This window comes from Macrobrachium rosenbergii, chromosome 47 (genome assembly GCF_040412425.1).
Source record: "Macrobrachium rosenbergii isolate ZJJX-2024 chromosome 47, ASM4041242v1, whole genome shotgun sequence".
Taxonomy (NCBI): Eukaryota; Metazoa; Arthropoda; class Malacostraca; order Decapoda; family Palaemonidae; genus Macrobrachium; species Macrobrachium rosenbergii.
This window is the reverse complement of record NC_089787.1, coordinates 40,133,827-40,156,316: the sequence shown is the minus strand read 5'-3', so window position 1 is coordinate 40,156,316 and position 22,490 is coordinate 40,133,827. Positions and strand designations below refer to the sequence as shown.

The 22,490-nt window shown below is 36.7% G+C and overlaps 1 protein-coding gene across 6 annotated transcripts in view; it reads right to left on the bottom strand.

Annotated features, from left to right (window-relative positions):
* Window positions 1-1,558: 1,558 nt before the first annotated feature.
* Window positions 1,559-22,490, bottom strand: part of LOC136830786 (Krueppel-like factor 8) — a 196,598-nt gene continuing 175,666 nt past the window's right edge. For all 6 annotated transcript variants that reach the window (XM_067090707.1, XM_067090706.1, XM_067090708.1 and 3 more), the window contains 5 exons: window positions 16,902-17,003; window positions 16,224-16,407; window positions 10,766-10,874; window positions 8,317-8,678; window positions 1,559-8,032 (listed from right to left, as the gene is read on the bottom strand). In XM_067090707.1, the coding sequence (XP_066946808.1) occupies window positions 7,860-8,032; window positions 8,317-8,678; window positions 10,766-10,874; window positions 16,224-16,407; window positions 16,902-16,928 (855 nt within the window). In that variant the 5' untranslated portion in view covers window positions 16,929-17,003 and the 3' untranslated portion in view covers window positions 1,559-7,859. The remainder of the gene's footprint in view (window positions 8,033-8,316; window positions 8,679-10,765; window positions 10,875-16,223; window positions 16,408-16,901; window positions 17,004-22,490) is intronic.

Here is a 22,490-nt window from a genome sequence, read left to right as displayed (position 1 = left end):
TAATGAATCGTCAATATATGATTTAGTAGTGGATTTTTTTAAACGTGGAATTAGGAATGAGATATTTTTGACGTCTTGACCTTCGTCATATTGATCGTTGATTCAGTAATAGTTAAAATTATGGGTTCCCAATAACACATTGTACACAGCGTACAACAACGTTTTCGCCGATTCAATACATTTTTTTCTGTCTCACATGTTAATATTATTACTTATAGTTTGTTGTGACTGCGCTCTGCCATAAGTAAAGCTGTTCAGTTTTATATAAAAAATTCTTATGTTTGCTAAAGTGTGTTGAATTAACTGATTCTTTCGACTTTTCGACCTTTCGAAGTACTTTTCTTCAACCTATTTTTTTTTCCTCCTAAATTAGCCTCTTTTAAGGAAGAATGAGACCGATTTATATCCTTTCCCGAAGTTGCCTCTCGGTTCAAACTTACGGGGCTCCATAAAAACCATGTAGTGCCAAATTTCAGACACTCCCCAACATAAATCATCTGACTACCTAGATTCAGCCAGCCTTGTGCTAGGCACGACCTCTTACTTTTCAGCAGCCCGTAGTCATCTTTACTTAACACTCCATAAAACCAGCTGGTTCAAGTGTTTCCAGATTCATCTCCTTTTGATTTTCGAATTCCAGTTTTGCTCAGGACTTTCGGCTTTCTCATAAAGGCCTGTGCATGATAAGTGTTTGCACCGTTTCCTTCACTGGCCGTTACTTTCCTCGATGATATTTCTTCAATGTTCCCATCGTACCTCATCGTTTACGTGATGATAAGGTTCACTCATCTAGACTAAATTCTTCCAGTCCAGGGAGAACTCTCCCATTTACTGATTGGATATTTTCGTATAATATTGTTTTTCGTAATTGGGTTATTTTTTCCTGATCACGCACAATGCAAAATAATGCTCTGAGGGTATCAGCATTCACGTCTTGCTTTGAAACGTACGATTCCAACTTGTACTGATACATAACTGTTATATCATGCAAATACTGGCTTCTGGCAGAATCGTTATTTCCTCAACTTATTTACGTATTATACGTAATGTCTCGTATAAAACATGAAAGAATGCACACACTTCTATTTTAGCTGGAGGCGAATTACGTGGACGTATATTGTGGTATTTACGGGTATTTTTTGAAGGGAACTCTTCTTGATACAGGGTGGTATCAGATGCTTTTAGAAAACTGAGGGAGAATGTATGCATTCCTAAAGGTTATGTTCTTTCCACTTTTGAAGGCAAATTAATCATTTATAAGATGGTATATCGTCTTTTTTAAACACATTCGAATAATAAATTTCTTGAGCGAATAATGTTCAGTGTTTCCTTACATATATATTTTATTTTATTGTGGAAGCGAACGAACTCTTGATAATATATTTTGTTTTATTGTGGAACCTTATACGGTAATAATCCAGTGTTTAAGAAATAATTTTTTTTTTCAAGGGCGAAGCAATTTCTTGATAAGGTAGTATTCAGGCAATTATTTTTCAGAGTAAACTTCAGTTTTGCTGAACGATGTGTAAGCAGCATGTCCGAAGGAAATGAAAACACCTTTGACGTCAACAATACACTTTATTTACAAGACTACGAAAAATTTCCACAATATTTACAACAGTATTTACAAGAATATACATTCCTCAAACAGGAAAAAAATTAAGTTACTTCATCATTTATATATTATAAAGAATTCATAACATCTATGTATCAATTACACGATTTAAACAGACATTGGGGATTGCTACATATTAATGTTACTCAAACTTAACGTAAAAGGGGATGTTGTTATTAGAATGGAATGGTAAGTAAGGAATGCCCTTAGGTTTTTCTTTCTACATAAGATTAAATATATATATAACATATATATAGGAATTACATAGGAATTAAGAGAGGAATGTTATCTTCTCCAGATTAATAAAATAAAAGTAATAGGAGGAAGTCAAGGGAAAACTATGAGGACAAACATTAAAATCATTAGGAATAATGAATAATAATAAAAGTGAATTTTAGTGAAAAATATGCGAAGATGAAACAACAGGAAATACAGGACAAAATGTAATAAGAAGATTGTAAATGGGAATAATAAAAACGATACAAAGTTGAGGGCAAAGGGGTACGGGAAAGGTAGAGGGAGTCTGTGAACGAGAAAAGAAAGGAGTTCAGAGAGAGTGTGAAAGAGAAAGCTGTAAAGAGTAATGCGTTCCATTAATACAGAGTGCTTTTTGACGTTAGCCAAGTTTATTTATATATACAATGAATTTGTCAAAATTTACTTTATTTTTAGGAATTGCCAATTAAAAATCATATTTTATAATTTTGATAAAGTTTGCAAACAGATTGACAATATATTTAACCGGGTTAAATTTGATGCTAATGATTCTGGTATGGAAAAAAAAGTAAGATCTTTTCTAAAACCTTAAAGCTCAACGAATTGCTTGAAATTCAGAAGAGACTTGAAAGATTCTCTGAAAATCTAGAAATGTAAAATGTAATACGCGCAAATTACACATTTCTCTTGAGATTTAGCAAACTCTTTCATGACTTTAGTGAAAAATTTCTCAAATGACCTTCTCTCTCTATAAAAAAAAAAAAAAGACCCGGTAACCAGGAATGATCTACTTAATCGCTAGTATCTGAACAAATTATCGGTACCGCATACTAACTACAATTCTTTTCTGATAAAAGCCGTGATATGCATATGCATTTTTTACAGGTCGATCGCAAGGCTGTTTGAGCGTTGTTTCGTCAGTATTTCTGAAACGTAAAAACTGTTAACATCCGCGAAGAAGTCGAGGAAAGCAAAGTCGGGAAGGTTGGGGTTCGAAACTAGACAGGTCTGCTGTGTAAGGTGAAGAAACTGTTAACTGAACAGAACAGCGTTACCATGGGATATGCGAGATATAACGTAGGGTGAGAAAGAATGGTTTGACAGCTGAATGGTATAAAATGAGAAGAGAGCAACTAAACAGTAAGATAATTCACGACATGTATGGCATGATATGAAAAAGATTTACTTTCAGAAGTAGATAAGGAAAAGAGAGAGAGAGAGAGAGAGAGAGAGAGAGAGAGAGAGAGAGAGAGAGAGAGAGAGAGAGAGAGAGAAAGAAATTTGACGCATTACCCAGACAGATGTATGACATGAGATACAAAACAGGATGAGACGCATTACTTAAAGAAATGAAACACGGAATGACAACAATGAATGAGAAAATGATTAGCACAAGATGATAAAATTCAAATACAGCAGAAGACGAAACATTACGGACAGTTATAGAAAAAGACTGAGAAGCATTACTAAAAATCTTGGAAAGGGTACGACATTAGGCAGAAAGTTAGGGATAGAATACATTTTAATTCAAATGAGGGGAAATGGATGCCATCATTCCAAATAAATAAACATTCTAGTGGTACAGAGCGCACCTCAAATTTTTTTTCAAATTATACTCCGTTTTTTCTGTTACGCCAAACCCTCAAAATTAAATTAAAAAAAAATGCCCTAAGATGACGAGAATTTTCTATTCTGCACTTAACATCAGACAACGTGATTCCATTACCTACTTTTTAAAACTAACCGTATAGGAAGACAGGGAATTGTTTCGGCATGTGCAAGCTAAAATTGGCTTTTAAGATGCACGCCGCGAGCATTGCTCTCTCCAGTCAATACAATGACGCCACTGCTTGGCTCTTCAGTAATTTAAACGTTAGAATTATATACACTGGAAATAGGGAAAATTTTCAAAACCAGGAAACCAAAACATTCATGCCAGGTAAAGGGGAACTCTTTCCGATGACAAATACCTCTGAAATACATTGACGTATTGCAAGGAATATAAAAAAAAAAATGTAATATGAAAAAACAGTAGACATTGAAAATAGAACATGAACAACTTTGTATGGGTCACAAACACCATATGGTTACCCATTAGACGACGGCATCCCTACCCACAGCAACAGAAACAAACATACACAGGCGAGGACAAGTTGCAAACAGTTATTGTCTGAATATTGTTGGAACAGTCATTACTCTAACGACACAAATTCACATAAAATGGCTCTCAATAAAACTATGGTTTCTCAGTAGCTATTTTACCATCTGACTATTGAACGGCTATTGCTCTCAAGAACGTTTGTGCCTCTGAAGGAAAAAAGTCCGCCTTCGCTCATGCCGAAATACTTGCCAAAAAACGCATTCGAAAAATGCCCTTTTTCGAGGAACAGCTTGCCTTCGTAATTAGATTCGGCGCTTCGCGAAAAGTCCCAGTCCCGAAACAGTTATTCAAAATGCCTATTAAAAATTTACAGTTCGGCTTCAGAAAATCTCAATGGCAAAATCTTTGAAAGGGGTCTTTCAAGAAAAAACTTGTCCAGTCTTAAATACAGTTTTTCCAGTGTCAAGAAAAAACTCCAGTCAGGTCCTAGAAACTGTTTTTCACAGTGTCAATTTGAAAAAAAAAAATTGATTCATAAAAAAAAAAGCCTTGTTCCAGCACTGAGACTTTTGACTTAACGCAATCTCCAACATCAGAATTTCCACTTGACGAAACTTGACATCGTAACCTTAGGAATACCTAACACTTGAGACCCTCTGTGCTCAACTCCATTATGTTCTTTTAAAGCTAATCTTACTCGGAAAACATCCTTGACTGCAGTGCACTTTCTGTTAACTCCGGAAACTAGCAATATATGACCTAACACGTTAAAACACCACATCCCTCACTAAATGCTCCGGTCTAGACGCAATCTCTTGACTAAACTATAACCCCAATACGAAGGACATTTCATCTAGAACTGTAAAGTGTAAATTGTAAAGAAAGCACTGAGCCCAATCTCGGGCTCCTATCGTATTATTGTCCAAACGAATCTCTTGGAGACAGGTTTTTTTTTCCATAAGGGAAAGATGGATTTAGCTCATCTATTCTACCAATTCACTAATTTTCCAGTTGAAGTGATAAGTTGTAGTATACCGAAATATGCGGTAAAATCAGTACACGATGGAGAAAGCATATGTAAACAGCTGAAATCTATACATGCAAAGGACCTGGGCCTTTAGGAAGTTGTGATTAGCGAAATATTCTGCCAATATACACAAGTGAAACCAAAATCACATTTTACTAAATATTTATGAGTAGCAAGATCCTAAGCATCAAAGAGCAGCGTATGACATATATATATTTATAGAATAGGGAAAGGAAGGATTTTACCCATCAGTGGACAGTGGAAGGAGGTCAAATGTAGAGTAGGAAAATGAAGGAAGCTGACGAGAGAGATGTAGACTTCAAAGTACTGAATTTGTTTCTTGAATAAAGTAGTGGTTCTAGCTGAGTAAGATTAAGAATTAGAAAGTAGTTCTAGCTGCCTGTACTACAAATTGAAAAATTCAACACATGACTGGACGTTTTGCAAGTACTTATAGATAGCAAAATCCTAAACGATATAATTCAGATGACTGAAATGGTCTAAAAAGAAGAAAATATGGTAAATATTTGCTTAGGTAAAAATACAACAAAGAAGAAAATGCTATTTATGATTTAAGTCAAGAAGTCAGGAATGTCCGTTGAAAGTGTCTGTGTGACCTTGAGATAGGCGTCAAGAAGTTAAGTGTGTCAGTTTACAAGTGTGTGTGTGAAGATGAAGCACTTGCGACTAAGCAGTGTCTTTTGAGTGATATGGGAAAGGGGACGGATTGATGACAGACGTGAGAGTGCACGGAGAGTTTTATGTAGTTCGTGATAGCCTGTGGTGAAGACAGTCATGATCGGGTGTCCAGAGCCTCTCTATAGAGCGGGTTTTGCATGCACGCTTTTCAAAACGCCTCTGCAGAAGAAGCATCAATCGTTCACGTAGTTTTGTTTAACGTTTTTCTTGATCGAGAAAATAAGATGAAAAATGTCCAGTTATTAGGGAAAAACCTAATATTATTATTCCAAGATACAATTGATGTCATGGCAAGTATTTGGGTGTTAACGAAGGAAACAGGACAGAGTAATGATAATGTAATTTGCCGTTTCAAAGGAAAACTGCGAACTGAATAGGTTCTTTCTGGCTAATGTTTTGTACTATACATATATCATACCCCTAGCGGGCTTTTTTATATTTTTTTCCCTTTTAATGATTCAGACAAACGAGATAAGTACAGTGAGAGAAATCACAGTTCTTTTGATTTATTCTTCCTAAACATATACAATTGGTGGAGAGAAAGTATTTTTTATTTTTGTTGAATATAATTCTACCTACATCGAGCAAAAGGCTTCAACGAGGCCCCGTAGTCCAGTGGTCCCTAACCGAGTTCTGGGCAGATTCACCAGACAAAAACAAAACTCAAGAAAAAATCCTTCACACTTCTATTTGGCAGAGAAAGAAAGCTACTTTCCATTAACCAAAGGAACTTTCGAATTTGTTTACAGTTATCGGATTACAAATTTCACATTGATAAAATATAGTACTTTATTCTCATTCCTCGCAGCACATGAAAAAGATAAATGACTGACAGAAGCTATGTTTTTATTGTCTTTAAGTACTGCAAACAGAAGTGTGAAGGACGGGGGTGAATCGGCCGAGGCTACTTTCACGGGCTCGTCAGCTCAGCTATGGAAGATCTCGTATATATATAACACCGTTTCCATCACAAGGAAGTTGGAAGACTACTACATGCACTGGTTTTTTATCTATTTGTGCTTACAAATAGTATCACCTTTAAATTTTTTTTTAATGTTTCAAGCGTAAAAAACATGAACAAAAATGACCTCATCTTTGACGAAAAGCTGAGACGTCACAGGCCTAATCATTGCCAATATGCAGACTTAAGTGATAATTTTTTCAAAAATGTTAGTTATTCGTAACTCCAATAGTTGACGAATGTGGAGCAATTAACTCTCAAGAAATTAAAATACACTCTCTATGGTAAGTCACAAGGCATCTGGAAGACAGCGGTTCAGTGTATAATGTCGGAATATATAATATATATTTATATATTGTCTTGCATGGAACGAAGAGTTACTTGCTGTGTACTCTACGGTACAAAAAAAAGCTTGCTTGCTTTTCCTTTGGTCTCTCAACTGTCAAGCAGAGAGTCCGATTTGATAGATTATAGTCAATTTTTTTTTTATTCCCTCCTCTATCGTCCAAAAATTTCTCGTAATATTATTTTTCCATTCACACACACTATCACTAGTGATACCACAGAGTTACAAAAGATCAGTCATTTTCACACATCAAGGCGACAATATGTATTTTTTCTAAGTTAAACATATACTGTACAGTATGACCGAAGATTTTTTCACGACCTTCGATAGGATTAACCGTTAGGTAAAAACTGACGACTCAATTCCTCCACCCTACTGGAGGACGTGTGGGACTGATTCTATCAAGATCTTGAAAAGAGGGCGATGGGGAACTGGAAGACCAACGTTGGTACTGTTGTTGTTTTTGTTGTTCTTCATCCGAGGACCTCAAGAAACAGATCTCGAGTTCGTCGAAAAAATATGACCCACAGAATGTGGGTGTGAGGGGGTATTCCCATCTGCTTCCCTTTTATAAAAAAGACACCACCATGTGACCGTCTGTTGAAACAACAGGTTATTTGTACATTTCCCCCCCTCCATGGAGAAGGGGAAGAAAGGAGACAGGATAAGGGGAGGGGGAGAGAAAGAAGGGGTACTTGTTTTGGTTGTAATGGTGGAGACGCAACGGTCACCACCAGCGACTAATTGTTAAAACTTAAAGCTCCGATAGGCAAAAAGGAGACTTTTTCCTTCTCCCCACTATCGAGTGACACTTGGCACAAAGTTTTCTTCTTCACTGTGTTAGTGTTATTGTTCAAGATCTGACTTCATCTCGAAAGCTTCGAGCGCACTTCTTCAGTGCCTCTTCATGTGCAGTGACAGATGGTCAGATCGCGAAAACGACCTTTGGCACAGTTGGCACTTGAATGGTTTCTGGCCGGTGTGTTTTCGATAGTGACGCGTTAATTCGTCCGATCTCGCGAACCTCCACATACATCCGTCCCAGGTACACTGGTAGGGCTTTTCGCCTGCGGAACAAGAAATGCAGATCATTAGATATATAATTAGCAGCCTCTGATACACAAAGGTGGTGGGTTTTCTTATGTCACTCTACAACATGTTTGAACCTCATAGGCTCAAACATTGTGAGACGCGAGGGTCTCTCATATTGCAGTTCTTAATTCTTCCGAGCAGTATTCTGCTGCTCACTGCATTTGGTGTTAAGATCATGCATACTCCTTATCTAAATATATCAAGATCTACGATCTTTGAACCCCCAAAATAAAACTTGAGCTGAAAGTGTTCTTCTTACCTGTATGAGTTCGTTTATGCGCCTTCAGGTGAGAACTCTTCGTGTAAACTTTTTCGCAACCTTCAAAGTCGCACCTGTGCACTTTGCGTCTCCTCAGGGCGTCTGTGTAATCGGCCGGTGGAGGCGGAGGACGCCCCGGTGGTCTAGCCCCTGCTGGTGGCGTTGGAGGAGACGAAGATGGCGACGACGAGGAGGAGATGAAAGAATGAGAAGGCGAGAGAAGTGAAGCTGCAGCGGCCACAGCAGCAGGAGAGGACATGGACACCGACACTGCCGAGGATAGGTGGGCGGCGGGCGGACCTGAGCTGGTTACGGGAGGTGGAGAGGGACTTTCACTCAAGGATCTTTTACCACACAACGCCCTGCAAGCGAGAGAGAAGGAAAACGCGTTTAATACTCGGCCTAACAGGACAAGACTCAGAGAACAACCAAAATATGATCGGTACAGCAACCCCTAAATTGTGTGACTTTCTTTAACAAATGGTTGCCGGTAGCCAGACTTATTGCTGTGTTTTTTTTTTAGTTTTCTGTAAAAGAAAACTATTGTGCTGGCTTTGTCTGTCCGTCAGCCCTCAATCTTAAAAATTATTGAGGCTTGAGGGCTGCAAATTGGTAGGTTGACCCTCCACCCTCCGATCATCAAACACACCAAATTGCAGCCCTCTAGCCTCAGTAGTTTTTATTTGATTTAAGGTTAAAGTTAGCCATAATCGTAATTCTAGCAACGCTATAGGCACCAACAACATAGGCCACCTCCGGACCGTGGATGAGTTTTATGGGCCGCGGCTAAGAGTTTTATGGGCTGTCTGAGGCCACCACCGGACAGAAAACTCGATTGCGCCGAAGAAACTTCGGCGCAGTTTCCGTTTATACTAACATCGATCAGCGCATATAAACTAATCATCATATTACTTTTTTTTAATAGGTTTACTCATCGCGCACATGTACAAGTTAGGACGACGGGGGCGGTGGGGTGGGGATTATAATTTATGTATAAGATGTTGTTTAAAATTAGGTGTCCAGTGAAATTAGACTGACGGCATCAGTTTTTATTGCAACATCTAGTAATTTAACTCACCTGAGAGTTTATAAAAGCTTATTAACTTTATAATGGGTTACTCAGCTGAACAGGTTACTGGAAAATATTGTGAACAGTTTGATTTTTATTATATTGCACGTTTCTAGAACTCTTGAAGAGATTAATTTTAATCTTTAACGATAAACGTAAGATAAGAGATTTCTATTATGGATATAAAATGTTGGACGCTTTTAAGTGATTTTGGTATTGGACTATTTTCTGACCTCTAAAAGATTCTATAATAATGTGGACGTTTTAGCTGACACTTCTAGATTTAAAGACTTTTCTTTCAACGTAATTTATAATTTTGGACGTTTCTAGAAAATCATTTTGATAACTGGATGATTTCCTGAACAGTTAATGTTAGGTAAAATTTCAGTGTAATTTGTGAAGTTAATACCAGTATTAAGGTACAAATGTCTTGAGAATATTTTTTAATGTTGTACGTTCTAGAAATTTTGATATTTGGATGACTTCCTGAATAATATGTTAGATAAAATGTCAGAGTAATGTTTAATGTCAATATTATAAAAGTACGATGTCTTGAATGTTTGAAATATAATACTGAGAACTTTTTAAAGTTTTTCTTCTTCTGAACAGATTTCTTTCCATTGAATCTTTATATAATGTACGGTTTCTTGAACAGATTGGTTTTGCAAGATTTTTTTTGAGTAAATACCAGTAGATTTAATTCTTTTTTATTAATAGGTAAGTTTCGATACGTCGTTCCGGTTATTTTTAAACGCTTATTCTTGAAAAGGATTATATCTAATGATGTCATAGACAACCATAGTTTTTTCTGAGAACTGCATAACGTTTGTGTTGCAGTCAAGTTTGAACAATTTGATAAAATCTTGAAAACTTATTTTTAATAAACAGAATCTTCTGGAACGTTATCTTAAGATGTTTTCAAATTTCATCTAACTCAAGATATTGTCATGCCTTGTTTTGTAACTGCATACCAGTGCAAGTCCTGAATTTATACATGAAAGATATGACAGTTTTTAAGTTCTAAGAGTTTTAGTGCAAGTTCAATGGGGGTGGGGGTGGGGGTTAATATATTAATAACACTAAAACCTATTTACTTTAAATTGATCATTATTCGCTAAAAGGTGGTTTAAATTTCACAGGGTAGAGTCACTCAGCATCTTGCTTGACAAATACGCAATTATGAACATGATTATAATAATCCTCTCCAAGGTTAATATAAATTATTGCATGAATCAATTATTAAATCTGCTTATGGCGATTACCTCATCATAGCTAAAATAACCTTCATCAGTGACCCATTACATTTATTTATTTAAAAGAAAAGACACTGTTTTATAAATTTCACTGGTGACAATCAATGACTATCATTCTTAGACTTACAGTGAGGTTTCGTGTAATTTCTGTATATTTAGAAGAGTCGTCGACCCCGTCCTCAAGGCTTCGAAACTAACGCTGTATGGGGCAACAGGGCTGGGCGGTGATTCACTCACTGTAAAGTAAGACAATGAAAATCCCATTAATTTGCTGAAGAGTAGTGGAATATGTGCATATCGTACATTTACAACTTACCGTAATTTTTCTTTTATTTTTGCTCCAGGATAAATATTATATATACTTCTGTAGTTCACATAAATTCGCAGGTTTATATAATATGAGGAAAGCTTTGAAAGTTACTGACGATTCGACTTATGATTAATTCCGAAAGAACATTAGTCTTTGCAGCTTTTAAAAATGAAAGAACATTAGCATTTGCAGCTTTTTCATTTTTAAAAGCTTATGATGAAATAACGAACAACGAAAAATCTTACTTTAAAAACAACTTTGAAGTACAGTTTTACTCAATGAATTAGAAAGAAGGTTTTTATATAAAAATCTTTTAAAAATAAAATCTTGCTTTGTTATGATGAATACAACTTTGAAAATTAATAATATGACAATAATTTAAAGTCTTTGATGTAATTTACGCATGACGGAGTTACACGCATAACGGAGTTATATTTATTTAAAAAACTAAGCTTATGGTGGTTGAAATCAATAACTTGATTCATAAAAATCTTGATTATTTTGCAAAGAACTTTTAACATTTGGGTTTTTATTCAATGACTGTCCTTGTACATCTTCGAATATCATGATTTATAAACAAATGAACCTACCCTGAGCTTTTCTTCTGGAATGTTACAATATATACCGGTTTAGGAGGAATTCCTTTTACTGACTACCTTTACACTGATGTATGGCCACCTAAAATACTCCAGTACTTTTTTTAATTAACTAGTTGCAACTAGATTATCCTGATCATGACAGCCATCAACAGTTTACTTGCTAATGATGTTCTTATATTTACTGTTATCATATTTGATAAAGAGTCCGAACTATTACCATGATATTATAGTGTATACTACGTGACAAACGAGTACAGGATACAATTATCACAAAACAATCAAGTGCAAATTATACCACATCATCTGAAACACTATTATTCCCACTTGAAAGGCCTTATATACTTTTCTGCGTGAACGTGTCTAGCCTTCTCATGACATTTTCACCTACACTGGCTGGTTCACTTGAACTGTTCTTAACAACACTGTTAGTATGCTAACTCTCTATGGAGGGTTAGTGCAGTCCCTTGGTCACCATTATGCATAGCACTGTCAGGATTCTCACTCTGAAAAAATCCTTTATCCACGTGTACTGTCCAAATCCATGATAGTGCCATAGTCTTTTATAACAGCATGAAGAGAATTTGGGACTGGAACTTAAACCACAATATCACACCAGAAAGCACCTTTCACTGTATTCACTCTTCAGTTTAGAAGACTTCTGTACTCCCTTCTTCTTTTGAGTGTTATATAACCAAGTTTTGTCATTAATAATAAATCTCTGTGCATGCTTTAGCAATATATCTGGCTCTCATTTTATTTGGTGATGTAATTCATGTGGTCTATTCTTCAATTCCTTGGATATTCCTTATCTGGCAATCTCCCTGTAAAGTAATCTACAGACAACACCTCAATTCCTGACCAGTAATTTACACAAGTATTTTCCAGTAATTTACATTAGTATTTTCAAGTACAGTTTCACAATCTTGTCACAGCTTTTCAAGTTGAATTTCTCAACCATGCCATCAGACTTGGGTCTCATTAATGGTGTTTTTGTTTTCTGTAACTCACAGCACTCCCTGAACACTGCAGACTTAAAAGCCCTTCCTTGATCAGTGTACTAGCTCCACGGGCATACCGAATAAACTGTCTTACACAAGCTTCTTGGTATAGTATGGTATGATGTGATATTAGCTTCTAGCCACTTGGTCAAGTAATACACATACATACTTGTTGCCTGATGTTGACCACAGGTATGGGGCCAGCAATGTCTAAATCATATCTTTCTATGAAGTGTTCCTACTCCGTTTATTAGGACCTCTTTGCATAGCGCACACCATATGAATGGCCTTCACCAATCGTCTCAATCCTGTCTCATCCCTATGCAAGACCAAGAAGAACCTCTGCCTTGTGACAGTTTTCCTCACACCCAAGTGTTGTGGACCTGCACCCTCATGACACGGACCTCACTTGCTTGGGTAGCACGGTTTGTTTGAAGTGTCTAGTACTATCTGCCAACATCCACTTACCCTGCAGTAAATCAAATCCTTAGTCAGCTTTTCCACTGTTTATACCACTAACTTTTGGTAGGACTTACGGCTGATACGTATACCTCAATGTTCTTCATCTTCCTGTTTATCACACTCACCTTCCTATTTGCCACACTGTTCTTCACACTATTAAGTCCAATTATATCAAACTTTGTCTCACCATTCGAAGTTATAGCAACTCATATACACTTCCATTAATTCTATATCATCATCTTAACTTACTGCAAATTCTCAGCTAACTCTAGTTTCACACTGTCTATTCATACCTTGAAAGTTTCACTTTGTCGACTCTTTCTTTATGCTTCTCATCTTGTATTTTTAGACTAGGTCACTCATCAGTTCTTGTGTTTTCTTGAAGAGAAGCATAAGAATATACCGTATCTTTCAGTATTCCCATGGTTTTCTTAATTCTTCTGTGAACTCTGCCCATCCAAGGCAACCTGTATAGTTTCTTTCTGTTCATCAAATTTTTTTTTCTTTAAATATTTCCAGCTACACAGTAACTTACGGTCTATTTCTTGCTTTTCAGAAATATTTTGCAATCTTCCACTGGTTCTTTTGGTATTTGGTTAGTATCCTGGCCTCTAGACTCGTAATCATTACACCTTCCTAGACAGATGTTTCCCCACAGGATAGCCCACCCAACTACTTGATCCCCTGACGACAGTGCTGCAAATTCAATGTGTCTGTAGTGTACATAAATCTAAGGATATACTTCAACTTTGTAAGTAGTAGTGGCCCGGAGGATTAGAATATAATATCAGATCTACGCCTTAGGCCAAGCACTGGGACCCAATAGGTCATTTGGTACGGTGGTGAGCGAATTAAAAACCTGCACATAGGCACACGTTCTGCCACATACACACAACAAATACATTTACTCATGCTTCCACACTAAACAGGTATATAAAATTCATAGTAAGTTAAATAAAAAAAATTTTAATTCGCCAAAATGCTATAAGGGGTTCCGTGCTTTTATTATACTTATTTTTATATTTTATCAATTAAAACCACAGTTCTTCATGAACAACAAAATCGGAACGACTGAAACTTTGTAAGGATAGATACTTCAACTTGGTAGAGTTGACTTTTTCCTGGAAGCTCTTTATTGCCTTAATGTCTTAAATGTGTCTTCAACTTAGGTTGGAATATGAATCACAATGCAAAGACGATTCTACTACTTCCTTCTCCCTTCTGACTGATTAAACACAAATAACCTTCTTATATATTACACCTGTGCACAGTTGTTCTGGAATAAATTCCTATTCTTTCACCTTTACAAGTTATGGAAGGAAATTTTAGTTAACTTTGTCATTATGGAAAACAAGATCTAACAGTGGTTATTCCTAACCACCACAATAACAATACAATGTGTACTTGTTAATAAGGGGAATTAGATAAAAGTCTGTTGTATTTACTGCAATCACAAGTCAGATTAGCGATATCAACAAAAATACTGTTTTTTTTTTCACACTTTTTTGCGCTGTGAAATACCTAACCTTAACTCCTACGCACAATATTTAGTAGTCAAAATATTTTTCCACACTGAAATACCTAGCTTAAACTCTTACACCCTATACTCGAAAGGTCCAACATTACACCTGACACACTCCAGCCCTCCCATTCCACGTAACAGTAATGACGGGCATCTCGACCATTACCATTTGACAATAGCAGTGGCAAGAGGCTCATCATCACTACCACTTTCTCCATTGCAGCCATTACGTGTGCCAGTGTATATGACCACTGATGCTCAGACACTCACTATCAATCTTTAACAGTGATAGGCCCTATTTTCTTTAATGAGAGCGTTTTTAACATGACTAGGCATCCTCGTGGATTTGTCCTGCTGATGCAACCAATTATATTAACCATACACATTTTAGCAATTTTGTACAACTGGCACAAGCAGTTGGCTGTATTTCGTTAATCACAGGCTAACTTTAACCTGACACACCTGTTGCAATAAAAATTCCAGTTCCAATCACTGACGCAGCCTTTTCACCACCACTGCCAGATTTCAAGTCTCTTGAATTGCTGACACTAATAATCAAAGCAAGACACATACCAGTAAATAATATCTTAAAGGTTCAACCCAAAATGTTTTTTCAACCTTAACATACGTAAAAAAAAAAAAAAAGCTGAAACCCGAGTTACAGCAACAAAGGCTTTTCGCAAGTAAATTGATAGCATAAATTTTTAAACATTTAAAAATCACTTATATGAAATTAAAAATCACTTATATGAAATTAACAACCCAATGCTAGGTAACAGAAACCTTTACCAACCCATAATTTGTTACATGCTTTAACATATCAGCCTTTTCTATACACGCTTTAAGTATGATAGCATAAATTTTTAAACATTTAAAAATCACTTACATGAAATTAAAAATCACTTATATGAAATTAACAACCCAATGCTAGGTAACAGAAACCTTTACCAACCCATAATTTGTTACATGCTTTAACATATCAGCCTTTTCTATACACGCTTTAAGTAAATAATTTTTATAAGTGATTTGTATGCCCCAAGAAATTCCGACTAAGAACGATGCTGCTGATAAACCAAAAATTGTTTTATAAATCGCAAAATTACCAACCCATTCGCATCGTCACTAAACTTCATTTTATATCTATAACAAAAGGCGCAAACCTGACCAGATTAAAAGTGATCTATAAAAATTGAAATCCTGTAAAGTCTGACTTTGATCTCTGAACCTTCATAACGACTGCACGGATGGAAGGTTGAGAAGAGGTCACAGTAAGAGGCCACCTTCTGGAACATGATTAATTGCAACACTTGCATTACGGCCAACCAACTCAACTGAGTGAGTTCAAGATCTTTGTCTCTTTTTTTTTTTCTTCATGGCTGACCCACTGATACCCATCGGCTTTTTATTACATCTTGGTTAATTGGATTATGTGAAAAGGAAAGACCTTTCTTTTAAAGTATTGCAATTACGAGAAAGAAGATATTCCAGGTATTTACTGAAAGCCAAATCCTAACGTACACAGACAACGCAAAGACCCTTGACGCTCATGGGTACCTAACAAACTCAATTTAACCAATACAGTCCCACCTATTCAAAAGGAAAAACTGTTGTTCTGCTACACGGGCCTTCTTGTTATACATGCGAGCACTCCGCACCAGAATTTTGAAACCCTACAAAAACATTTCGTCACTTACCGGCTCTCAGTGAGAGGTCGAGGCCGAGAGACTGAAGGGTGAAGGGTGGGAATGTGGGTACTTTGAGGACGACTCCAGGGTGATCCTTGAGCGTCTTGCAGTTTGTGTGTTGAGAATCGGCTGACGTCTTCGTGGTCCTTACGCTAAGGTCCACTGGTTCCACCTGCTCAGGGGGAACCTCAGCCTAAAAAGCACCGGAGACAAAAATGGGTAAGTACTTACATAAGCATTTATTTCATCCTCTACATATTTCATGTATTGACAAAAGAGGCGTCTTTTAAAAATATAGCTTAATAGACACATCAAGCATATTAAAATAGGTCGGTCTGTTAAAGTATATACAGATGAAATAACTTTTCATTGTAAAATTATCACTTTAAATTGTTAGGGTAAAAACATACATACGAACATAACTGACCTACTGTCAAAACGCAGAAATATAAATATAAAATATAAACCCGGAAATGAACTCTCTATCCACGGAAAGTCCTCTCTATTTTGGACTTGTAATATTTAATTAAACGAGAAAATAAAAAGTAACAGTACTGATTCTGCCAAAACGGGAAATGAATTCTTATCCAAGAAATAAGTCTTATATTTTTGACATAAATATTCATCTGACCTATATGACTATGAAGTCCTGCTTAAGGAACTTGCGATAGATAGACTTGTTCTCACCTCCTTGGATGTCATATTAGGATGCATGGTTGAACGCTTAGCTGGGGCTGGTACCTTAAGCAGCACTGGGGCACAGCTAACGCCCTCGCTCACGCCAACACGCTGAAAAGAAAATTAAAAACTTAATTAAGGCACGTACACATCCGTTTTCAAAAACATCAAATTATGAGCATAAATCCATGCTAAATTATTAACCGGAATAACAAAACCATCAACACGCAAATGAAAAAAGTTAATCTCGATCATTTCCGCTTACATAAAAATTTATGTAATCTGTTGAATCCACAACAAATTAAACTACCACTCCACAATTAAAATAACAGTACTCGGGAAACAAACTAATAAATTTACCGGTTTTTCAATAAAAGAATCCAATTCCTGATTATAAATGAATTTTTCAAGCAAACACTTCTATTTCAACTGAATACACATATGGTTATCAACGAGTATGGTTCTACATGGATATCAAGTAGTAGGTTCTATAAACTTATCTGGGTAGAAAATGCGAGTACTGAACATATAAAAAAAGGAACACAATTGTCTTCGGTTTTATTCTTCATATTTACTCTAGGTCTTCGTAAATGTAAGTTGCAACAGTGATGATGGTATATAAGGGTAGAAAAGACTTTATTATACTCGTCACATGTGGCGTAAAATTGGTATAAAAAATTTAACTCGATCAGAGAACAATCTTGAAAACATCTTATCTGACACATTTAATATTTAAAAGTTTTTACCACAGCTACAGTAATTCAAAGAAATAACAGCACTGAGATGAATGAGCAATTTACATTCTCTCTCTCTCTCTCTCTCTCTCTCTCTCAAAGGCCTTGCAGTTTATAATGAACACCCTAATTTTTCAAGATTACGCATCAACTCTCCCGATGATTGATTATCTGGCGCAATTCTATTCCCTTTCATCTTTTGTGCTAGGTCTGCCATGCACAATGGAGGGAAGTCCTTGCGCGACGTGGCCACAATGGGACATCCCAGAACCATCGTCCATATGGACAGAGTCGGAGGAGCTATTTTTAACCCAGTCTCACTCGAGGATTGAACTTGTTCCACTAGACTTTTTTTTATTCGGAAATTATTAATTTCTCAGATATACTTTAAAGTTATTTATTGCACAATCGAACGTACTACAATAACGAACAATTCAGCTTAAAATTATACACCAATATCACTATATTTCCTTTAAGCCTGCCCTCATGCAACAATGATAATGAAGTCGACATTTTGTATAATTTTTCACGATCCTGGTCTCAAATTCTAAGAAGTTTAGTTTAATATCCATACCTATTAGCTGCATCCGGCTTTTTTTGCAGAGAGAATTAAATTTTAATAAAAATGCCGATGATTTGGATATCCCCTTACGAGGACTTCAACAGTTTATCAAGGACTAGGATGTTCATTCATGAACATTAGGAATTTTTTTGGTTCTTCTTAGAAAGGAGGTCTCACCAACAGAATGCAAATGACAGTGATTAACCACGAGTTTTTTTTTATCTCGACTTAAAAAAAAAACACAAAATGATCTAATTATTCTGGCTGCGTCCAAACAAGAGAATACGCTATACAAGATTTATACAGTTATAAGATGTTGAATAAATACTCTTAGGCTACCAGGCTACCACGCTACAATTCGCGATATACAAGACTCCTCTCTCTCTCGTTCTTTTACATTCAAGTTCTTCCTTATCATTTCATTACGTTGCCCTTATGCATATTCTCTCCTGAATGAGAAAACTTCCAAGATAGAGGAAGAAGAAATCACGAAGTATTATCCTCGACAAAAGGCGACGAAGGTTGTCGACATAATAGCCGAGACTGTAATGACCGTCATTGTCGTCATTATGAATCCTATAGAGCCACTACATAACAACCTGTCCTTCAGCTTCAAGCCTCTCTGACTGGAAGCTTGACGAGTGTTTCTGGTCCTTAGGGACAGACGGACGTAGATCATTACTTTCCTCGTGTAAGTTTTCAATTCCTGTGGAGGGTTGTACATAAAACCAAAGTGAAACAAAACTCCTTTACTTTCTCACTTCAAGGCTAGAGGTTTAACAGCGGTAAAATGTATGGGTTCTACACAAAATGACAATAGGATATTGTTCACCACTATACTTCCATGATATGGACAAGGGCAGCAATACTATTCTATTTGCAAGTTCACTAAACAGACAACTGAAAACAAAAAGTCTCTCCAGTAGAGTAATCACAGTATATATACTTTTTATGGTTTTCATGTCTCATAATGCATTTCTGGTAATGTTATAAATGAATAAGGTTTTGCAAAGAAAATGCTGAGAAATAGAAAAATAAAAGTAAATATGCATCACAGCTGCTGTACTGTAAATGAATTAGCTCATCTAAGTTAGTCAACTCCCAGATTTAATATAGCGGAAGTGAATTAAGGACACTAAAGCAGCCTCGAATATACAAAATATAATAGAAAAAACAACACAAAGACACCAAAGGGTCTCGTCATTTTCAACATAAACTCAACCTTCTACCCTCTTTTGTTAACTACCATCACGACATCATACAGCGAGGCCTCTCTCTCTCTCTCTCTCTCTCTCTCTCTCTCTCTCTCTCTCTCTCTCTCTCTCTCTCTCTCTCTTTAAAAATAAACTCTCTCTCTCTGAAAATACTCGCACATAATTCAAATTTAAAAAATAAAATACATAGCAATGAGTTGCAGGCAGCGTTACCCATAAACGAAACTCACCATTCTCTGCATTAGAAACAAAAATAACAAGCACAACCACCACATTTTCCAATACCCATTAAATTAAATTATAAAATAAAACTGACCGGCGAAAGCCGCCATCTGTGTCAGGAGACTCCTAACGGGAATCATGTCACTCCCTTCGGTGTCTTTAAAGAGAATTCTTCCTTCCCGGAGCCCTTTCCATGCCCCGAACCCTCACGGGGTATCGCGGCATGCGTGAGGAAGGGTATGTCGGGGCATGGCCCTTATTGAATATTTCCACCTTCGATACCACCAGATACTATCTTTAAATAGTAATTATGCATACAGGAGGGTCGTTAGGGAGCACGCTTCCTCGCATGATCGCATGGATACCTTTCAAAAATTAAAAGATAAGAAACGAAATGATTTTCTGAAAAACCTGCAGCAGGAAAAGGAGAGAGAGAGAGAGAGAGAGAGAGAGAGAGAGAGAGAGAGAGAGAGAGAGAGAGAGAGAGAGAGAATAGAATCTCTGGTCAGTAAAGAGAAATGCATTTTCTTGACTACAATACGAATTACCGCATTTTCTTAGCTTAAGGCGACTTCACATACACAATCCCGAAGCTCGGACCATGATACCATCATATCATTCTGCATACCTAAATAGGAGGCAGTGATGAGAAGGACTATCACCCCTGGCTGGACGATGCCAGGTGAAACTTGATAGGTTTTATCAAGTATACTACAGCGCACAAGACTGGATTTTAACTTAAAAAAATTCTACTTATTTATTATTTTACTTAATAATAAGAACATGATGTTCTTATTAATAGTAATTATAATACATATTACTGCTGGATAACAATTCTAAATCATAATATTGCATAATTTTTTTTATCACCTGAATAATAATACATATTACCAAGGCATAACAACTGAAATTCCCATCATTACAAAGGTAATATGTTTTTACTGACTATTAATAATTATGATACATATATGATTACTGCATAATTCTAAATCCCATTAATACATAAAAATATATTTTAAGTAGATAACGAACTTTGGCCCGTAAAACGTACAATTGGTAAATATTACTTGTTTTTTTTTTACCCTGCCCTTACCCACCCTGCCAGGCGGATATGTTGGATACAGTATACTCGGTCTTCGCAGGGAAGCTGCAAAGCTCGGGAAAGTCTATATATGAGCACCCAACACGCCCAAGGACCCGGGGAGACGAGGACACGACCTTGGCGAGAGAGAGAGAGATTTCGTTGACTGAATAACTGGCAAGCCCCTACATAGTAACTACATGAAAAAAATGACAGGATTTTATTGAACGGAGTTCCGCTATTTATTCCGGAACTCAGGGTGGCGTGTTAATGTACGACTTATTCTAAGATTCAAAATGGGTGGAGTTTTCCCCATTGAAATTCCAGTGTCAGTTTCTACAATACTTTAATGAAGAAAATTCTCTCTCTCTCTCTCTCTCTCCGTATTTCCTGAGGATTTTCGCCGCTAAATCCATTTTGCCACACGAAACCGAGTCGTTATTACAAATGAACAAAGCTCTCTCTCTCTCTCTCTCTCTCTCTCTCTCTCTCTCTCTCTCTCTCTCTCTCTCTCTCTCTCTCTCTCTCCTGAGGATTTTCGCCGCCAAATTTATTTTGCTACGAAACCGAGTCGTTATTACAAATGAACAAAATTCTCTCTCTCTCTCTCTCTCTCTGTATTTCTTGAGGATTTTCACCAATCTATTTAATAACCCCCACACTAATCGTTATTAAAAAATCATGTTAATTAAATATTACTATGACATTAATAACTAGTAAAGAATTCTGGAATTACCTAACTGACAGTAACCAGAGAATTATATACAGTGTGGAAGACGAACCTGCAGACAGCCTCCTGCATTTGCATTCTTAATTTTAATGTTCCTTGAACATCAAAATTACAGCAGCATTAAACGGCCATAATTATCTCGTTGACGTTATATACTAGGAAGGAGCTAATTGCACTGCGCGTCCTCCACCATAATGAAATTTTTTAACAAATCTTAATTCCGAGAATTAAAAAATATTTAAATTTGTGACGACAACCACGGAAGGACAACCACCGCTCTTATTGTCAAATTTCTATTTATGGCTTAACAAATGATCGGCGCAGTCCATCCAAATGCTAATGATGAGAGCTAAGAGAGTCTTAATTTCCCTCAGATGCAAATACAAATGCCGATCAGCTTTTTTTTTTTTGTCTTGTATGGAAAAAAATACCTCATGCTGAGGAAAAAAAAGGGAAATTCCCAAAGACTACTTAGAAGACAAGTAAAACTGGCTAACCTCAAAGTTATTATATATATATTTCTCTTGCTAAAATCACAGCGTATATATACAATGTACATATAAATACAGATATAAATTATAAGGTCATCACCTTCAAAATTTAACCCCACCTGCCTCCCACTCGCTAGATCCTGTCGCATTCTGCCACTTTTTTAAACACACGTTATTCGAACCGACATTTAGGAACCGCCCAAAATGATATGTGGCGTCCATTTCAAATCCGGGACCACATGCTAGATGATATTCTGCCCGAACACTCAGACCCAACCATTAAAAAAATCAAATCCTGAACAACAATCTAAATCAAATTTTGCAAGTAGCCACTCCAGATGCAATAAACACTTGCTATATGTTCAAGGCACAGGCGCCCCATAAACCAACTGCTATGCTCAAGGACATTCCCCACGACCGCGCTTAAAGCAAACATTTTCTGGCGGTTTCTTATCAAGTATGAAAATACGAAACCCGCGGACGTAGTAGAGTCCGCAGAGCGAGCAACCACAAAACCTTCGCGAACGTCTACAGAATCGTCGCAAAAATGTCGTTTGCAAATGG